The following is a 7,318-nucleotide window of genomic DNA, read 5'->3' as shown; positions in this document are numbered from 1 at the left end:
TCCCTAACTCTTTTTTCCTTTTCAAGGTGATTTTTTTCGAATTTTTTTCGTAAATTAAAAATTCGCAAAAAACATTTAGTATTTTTTTTGGAAAAATGTTCAGAATTCCATTTTTTTGCTATTTTTAAAAATAGTCGGAACTTGGAAAAAAGTTGCTCATGTTTTAATCTTTTATTTATTTTCAGAATTATTAGAGATTTATAGAAAATAAAATTGCATATCAAAAAGTGCTACAAATTTGAAAATTATTCATGTTTTAGTGAAATTTTCAAAATTAAAAATAATATTCATGTGTAAAAGATACACGTTTTCTAAAAATCTTATGAATTTTCAACACATGTTCCCATTTTAAAAAAGGTTCACAAATTGAAATAATGTTCATGTTTTTTATAAAAAATGTTAGTGTATTCATAAAATGTTTGTGAATTTTAAAAAATGTTCTTTTTCATATTTTGTTCATGTTTTTTGAAAGTGTACATAATTTTAAAAAACTGTTCAGGATTTAAAAAAGTGTTCATTTTTGAAAGTGTACATAATTTTAAAAAACTGTTCAGGATTTAAAAAAGTGTTCATGTTCCCTAGAATATTCAGAAACTTCGTACCTTAAAATCCTCTCGATTGAAAGAAAGAGTAGATTGAATAACTCATGAGCCTTTGTCTGGCCTACAATGACATAACAAAACTCTTAAATGTCCTCGATCAATTAACGAAAAAATAGCAAATTGATTTCTTCACACACAGCGAAACCGAGAAACTAAATGTTTTTTTCATGTGCACACAGGGTTTTGTTTGCACATATAATTCTTGCTGACTTTAAATGCATAGTATTTTATCTCCCGTTGCAACGGCATATCTAGTCAAACTCAATTGACATTGTCATGAATAAACATCGCCAGAAAGGAAAACTTCCTGGCGGCAAAAAGAAATAAAGAACTATTTTTTTAGTCTCTATATACCAATCCGCAAAGAAAAATATACCAGAATTCTCCAACTGACAGTCATAAGATGATAAGAACATCCTAAAACCTCAGGATCACACCCAAATCTGTAAATGGGAACATAGGCTTAGCGACAACAATAAGGGTCACAAAGTTTTGATATCATTATTCCATCAGATCATTTACTCGCTACACTGCAGTAAAATCTGAGGACATATCCATAATAACTAGCGTAGGTTTCAGAATGATAACCGCAGATCCTATGATGACACCATAGGAAAAACTGCTCGTTTTGCAAAACTATAGATAGAATTATACATAGCCACCAAGCAACGTTTTGGCCTAGTCAAAAATCTGGCAAGCCCTGAGCAAAGGCTAATTTTGCCTAGTCGTCCAGCTCAATGATCTTCACGACAGAGGAATCTCCCACTTTCTGGCACACGACGACACGGTCATGCGACTTGATCACACCAGATGCTTTGCCGTGGTCAAGAGCAACCTTCAACACTGATTCATTTGTAGTGCTAGTAGATTCAGCCTGCAGGGCAGAGAAACAATGTCAGTACAAATCACCAGCCAGACCGAGCATGTTCCTAGTTGGGTCCAAATAAAGGAATTCTAGCTACCAAATAATTCAAGGTGGATGCAAGATGAAAGACCTCCAAACATCAGCATCACTGGTGCACACCAGCTTATAAGCTCACGTATTGCGTTTATAGTACAGAAGAGTCAACAAACCAGCATACCACCAGTCAAGTTCGAAAGTGAACTGCAGTCTAGCGTTACCGTAATAGCTAATTTGTTAAGAGTAAGGATTAAGAAGTTAACTGGCCTAGTGTATGTAAAGCATTCAGTTTTCAAATATTTGGAATATGCACCAACGCCAACTGACATTATGTTCCCTTTTACGTCCAGAACAAGGGCGCGTTCATATTCATAGGTAGTTCCTATTTTCATATTATTATAAAAAATTGAGAAGAACAACCAAAGAATGGTTTGCAAAATATATGCTTATATTAATGTATCCAACTAAAGGCAGGTTAACTCACCGGATGACGTGGATCAGCAAGCATGGGAAAGAGGCCTCTAACTATGAGTGATTGTCTTGCCTGCAGTAAGATAATGCAACAAATATGAGCCAAACACAGAGGTTTACTGTTTCTTATCAGAGAAAATTATATGGTAGTATACATGTTAATTAGTGAGTCTAGCTGAACATGCTGTTCCTCATTAGGGAAATTCTACAGAACATGTTAATTAGCAGTCTAGTTATACTCCCAATTTTTCGTTCTGTTAGGCACAAAAGTATTTTCAGATAATCGATTTGACCATGACAAAGCCTGTTTCAAATACAATTTTTGATTGTATACTTCAGCATATAATACATATTTCATTGGTCAAACAGATGATCTAGAAATACATAAACTGAAACGGAGGTAGTAGAAATTATGCACCATGTAAAAATAAAGGACCAATACACACAGCAATCTTCTGCCAAGAGAAAATAAGGATCTAGAAACGAAGTGCCCTTTTCTAGCATTACATGGCAAATACTTATATATAGTTCCTCTGTATTGAGTTGCACAATTGCGCAAGGTTCAATGTTAGATTTGTCATTAACAAAAACTATAGCCTAAAGTTATCTTTCTAAGGTTGAAGAACAGCATGCTAGTTCTGAATCATTACCTAGATATAGCACATACAGAAGAAGGTAGCAAAAAGGTTACAAGGAAAAAGGCTGTAAACATACCTCAAATGCACCTGTGAAGCTCCACTTCAATTGATTTGTTTTCAGACGAGGAATGACAACGGACAGGACAGGCATGGTGGGCCTGTACTTGGCAATTAGCCTGCAGATACCAGATACGACATAATATATGAATCAACTGCCATTAAACTAGAAGCCTGTTAAGAAGAAATACTCTTATCTTTCTACCTTGCAGCCCGTCCAGATGAAGTGAAGCAAATGATGACCGAAGCCTTAACTTTAATAGCAGCCCGCACCTAGCAAATACGTAGCAAATTATTTCAGACTTATAAACCCAAGTGTCACAGGCTGATATTAAATCAATGGAAGACAGAAATTGTTCCCCTAACACTAACAAAAGGTTGGAAAATGAAAAGAAACAAAATACGCACTGCAGAGGAAGCAATAGACTCCAAGTGGGTCATGGGTTCTCCCACATATTTCACGGTTCGCTTGAAATACAAATCTTGGTTGAAGACCTTCTCAGCCTGTGAAACAATTCATGAAAATATATCACCAAATATGAAGAGAGAAGGCAGTAAGCAGTGAATTTCCATTAGAGTACCAAAGATATACTTGTTGAGAGCGCATTTAGGGGCTGTTCGGAAGAAAGTATTTATTTGCAACATTTACTATTGAAGTCAGATTTGAACTATAGAAAGGAACTTATCAACAAATGCCCTCCCAAACAGGCTGTGTTTATCAAGAGAACATAGAACTCCAAAGAAAGTCACCTCAGCACAAATTCTGCCCACTGTTGAAATAGTCTCGACTGGATACAACCCACGGAGAGTCTCAGCACCAAGGAGAATGGCATCACTACCTGAACAAAACGATTGTAATTCATGTTACAGCTTGTGTAATTATAGTTTGTTTGGGTGCAGTAATGAGCAGCTGTACAGGATCACCAAAGTATAAGATATCTGCAAGAGGCAAAAACTAACCGTCCAGCACCGCATTTGCCACATCAGTTGCCTCCGCACGAGTAGGCCTTAGGTTGTCCGTCATACTGTCCACAACACGAGTAACAACAGCAGGCTTTCCAGCCATGTTGCACTTGTGCAGAGCAGACTTCTGAAATAAGAACACCTAAAGAACAAACAAAGTAGTACTCAATAGAGACCCTTGATTTTTTTAAAGCAAATCTAACTGAAGCACACAAAATCATCACTAAGCGTCATGCAAATGGGAAAAATACATGTTAATCAAGCAAAAGGCCTTCACAACTGCCAAGGGCATTCACAATACTTGGCTCTGTAATTAAAAAAGAACGAGAGTGGATCTGTATGTTGATATAGATACAGCTCTTAGCTCGTTTTCCTGTGCAGTGTAACTAATGGTCTGATCCTTTGTGGCTTATCGCCCTATTTGCCTCTTCTTTCCTTTTCTCCACAACTAGGGCACAATGTTGAGATGTAAAAAAGATTCATAAACTAATTAAATGCAATATCATTTAGATATGACCCTTGAGAAACAATGCATTGGGGTGATTGTCTCTAATTTTTCGCTACCTAAAACAACAAGTTAAGAGATAATGCATTGTGAAGGTTGAGATAGCCAACCTTTTCAGGTGGAAGATCAATTCCAAGGTTCCCTCTTGACAGAATGATACCATCCGCTTCCTCCAGGATCTCATCAAAATGGTTCAAACCCTGCAAGGAATAAGGAGTCAATAGGTGGTAATCATATCGAAGTTGCTCGGGAATGTTAAATGACTATTGTAAGGAGTGAATATGTAGTAACCAAATCAATGTTGCTCAGGAATGTTGAAAGGATATGTTGAAATTACCTCCACATTCTCAATTTTGGCAAAAATCAGAGTTTGGCTAAGATCACCTAACTTAGAGAGGAACTCCCGTGCCTGTATTGCAGGAAAAATACCATCAATGTTAGGAACATTTTTCCAAAGTATGAAATGCAAACAAACATGTGATACTATTCAACAAAATATAAATACAAAAAAAAAATCAATCTGTTGGGAAAGATGGCACTGTGAAGTAGTACACTCTAAATATCCACGTAATGAGTTACTTACTTGCCGCACATCTTCTGCATGCCTTGTATAAGAAAGAGAGAGGAAGTCAATCTTGTTTGGAGCACCCCATTTTTTCATAACCTGGAAGTGGTGCATGCTCATAAAGTTATATAATGGATTACAGCAAGGAGTTCCAGTTTAAAGAAAAAAAACATCTAAAGTCTAGTCGCCAAGTTCTAATAAAGGAGAGAATACAAGGAGCGAGAGATATTCTTGGGAGGAGTTCCTTACATCTTTATCCTCATCAGACAGCGTGGGCATGTCGATATGGATCTGGGAGCAGTGCAATGTGAAGAGTGACCCAGCCAGGGTAGCTGAGTTCTTGATCACGCAAACCACGTCATCCCCTTGAACTTCAGAAACCTACATCAGGCAGTTGAGAGTTTTGGTAGCAGAAATTGGTGAACACTAAGAAAGATCATGCAACATGCATATAACACATCAAATATGACAAAACGCTTAATTGTAGCATGTCAAAGATTTCTACCTCCAGCCAAACTGATGTAGTCTCACTGCCCGTGAACAAATATTGCCCAACGAATATTGTGGCTCCGGGCTTCACAGCCTGCAAAGAACAAATGATAGCTCTGATTTTATCCATGCGGAGATACAAGTGGACATCTTAATGCGACAACAAATGACAAACATTATAAAACAGACAGACAACTGTGGATCTGCTTACAGCTACCGTCGCATACAATTAAATACAGACAGCTCAAGATTCGGCGAGATGATAGAAGAGGGTTACCTTGGCGAGTCCAGCGAAGTTGATAGGGAGCAACTTGGAAGAGGCCTCCTGGCCCTGGTGAGGGGTGAGAACAACAGACTCGTTCTCTTCAAGCGAGATTGTGACTTCACTCTTGTTCACCACTTGCAACTCAGGGCCAACAGTGTCGAGCATAACCTGTCCAAAAAAATACCCAATCGTCAAGCTCCACAGAACATATTTCACCTAGCTAACATCAGATCCACTCTGAGTGGCATGTTTGGGTGTGTGTAGGCAAAGTTGATTTCATCACGACTTATGGCCACAAATCAGCGTTGGTTGTGACAGCACTTACAGCACATAGCTTCTTGGTGGCCTTGATGGCGAGCTTGAGGTTCTCGAGTGTCTCCTGGTGGTACGCGGCATCCCCCCACGAGAAATCGAAACGGGCCACTGCAAGAAAAGAAAACACAGAAAATCAATGTTAGATTTAGAAAAGAGAAAAACAATTAATTAAGAGAGAAAGACACTCCGCTGTCGCGGAAGAAGATACGATTATACGAACCAGACATGCCGGCCTTTAGACAGGCGGAGATGGCCTCAACGGACCGGGACTTCGGACCCAGCGTCCCCACGATCTTCGTCATCGCCGGGAAGAAGTTCTGATTTACAAATAAAACATCATTAAGGTTTGATCCAACGCCGATCAGGAGAGTCGAGCGGCCGCAATTAGGGTTTGATCCCCACGCAGATCATCAAATCCGACGGAGAGAGCGTGGGGCGGGGATGGACGCTTACCGGCTTGGATGGCTCGAGGATGGAGACCATCCGGATGGGCTCCTCGAGGAGCAGATTGGTGGAATGCATCTTCGCTGGCTCCTGAGATCAGATCGGCGGCGAGGGGCGACGGCGTCGGGAGGCGGGGGCGCTCGCCCTCTCTTCTTCTTCTTCTTCTTCTTCTTCTTCTTCTTCTTCTTCTTCCCCAAGCAAGGGAGAGAAAGAGGAATGTTCGAGACCTAGTGCGATGCGGTGCGGGATGCTCCTCCTCCTCCCCTCCTTTCCTGTCTTTTTATTAACCCCGCGACCTCGAGCCAGGAGGCGGCATCTGGCTTCCGGTGGGCCGAAGAGGTGGTACAGCGACACGCGGGTTTTGACGGCCGCTGCCTGTTTTTTCTACTGCGATGGGCCGGACACCGGAGCGGGCCGACCCGGACCGGGCGGAAAGAAAGAGCGGGGGCAAAATCATTGACTTTTCGAACAAGTTTTGACTCCTTTCTCATTCTCTTCCGCTGCAGGTCGCGTGGGTGGGACCGTTGTTCTCGTTGTTTGTTTCTTGGAGAACAATGTTTATGACCGTAGATAGCGACCATTTCTTGCGACTTAATATTGCCTCAGGATCCCAAGTTTGTCTTTCCATATCGAGTAAAATATATCAGCATCACTGTAGTTGTCTCGCCATAATTTTACGTAGGGCTCGTACCCCTTGGCCGCTTGGGGTTACTCGTGCCTCCCGGTCGGTGCCGTAGTTTGCCCACCCCGTCTCGTGTCCCTTTAGGGCTACGGAGGCGTGATACATTTCGGCCCTCGTCAATGAGTGGAATTTATTTTTAAAGTTTGTGTACTGCTTAGAGAGATGAGACGATGGTGGCGGTTTTCTAAAGATGGAATAATATTCTCCCCGCCTAACACCTTTCTAGATTAGAGGCTAGAGGCCCACTCGTTTGTCATGCAGACTACTCGCTGCCGCTCGACCTGTCTATCTAAAGTAAAGAAGAAGCAAAACACATATTCCTAAAAAGAGACGTGGTGCTCTAGTTGATCCCCTCATCATCGAGGTGTTGCAATGCTATACTTGCGCAAGGAGCACCGAGGGGGGGGGGGGGGGGGGGCGG

General features: G+C 40.8%; 1 protein-coding gene across 1 annotated transcript; it reads right to left on the bottom strand.

Moving 5' to 3' along the window:
• Positions 1 to 1,082: 1,082 nt before the first annotated feature.
• LOC125528466 (pyruvate kinase 1, cytosolic) lies at positions 1,083 to 6,511 on the bottom strand. The gene is made up of 16 exons (XM_048692938.1): positions 6,225 to 6,511; positions 5,992 to 6,088; positions 5,782 to 5,879; positions 5,469 to 5,624; positions 5,208 to 5,285; positions 4,952 to 5,083; positions 4,721 to 4,801; positions 4,475 to 4,546; positions 4,248 to 4,337; positions 3,630 to 3,774; positions 3,420 to 3,508; positions 3,078 to 3,173; positions 2,875 to 2,942; positions 2,689 to 2,788; positions 1,988 to 2,047; positions 1,083 to 1,476 (listed from the first exon to the last, which is right to left on the bottom strand). The coding sequence occupies exons 1-16, from the start codon at positions 6,291 to 6,293 to the stop codon at positions 1,324 to 1,326; spliced, it is 1,584 nt and encodes a 527-aa protein (XP_048548895.1). The 5' UTR covers positions 6,294 to 6,511; the 3' UTR covers positions 1,083 to 1,323.
• Positions 6,512 to 7,318: the final 807 nt, after the last annotated feature.

Source organism: Triticum urartu, unplaced genomic scaffold (assembly GCF_003073215.2).
Source record: "Triticum urartu cultivar G1812 unplaced genomic scaffold, Tu2.1 TuUngrouped_contig_4893, whole genome shotgun sequence".
Classification (NCBI taxonomy): Eukaryota; Viridiplantae; Streptophyta; class Magnoliopsida; order Poales; family Poaceae; genus Triticum; species Triticum urartu.
This window is presented reverse-complemented; position numbering and strand designations above follow the sequence as displayed.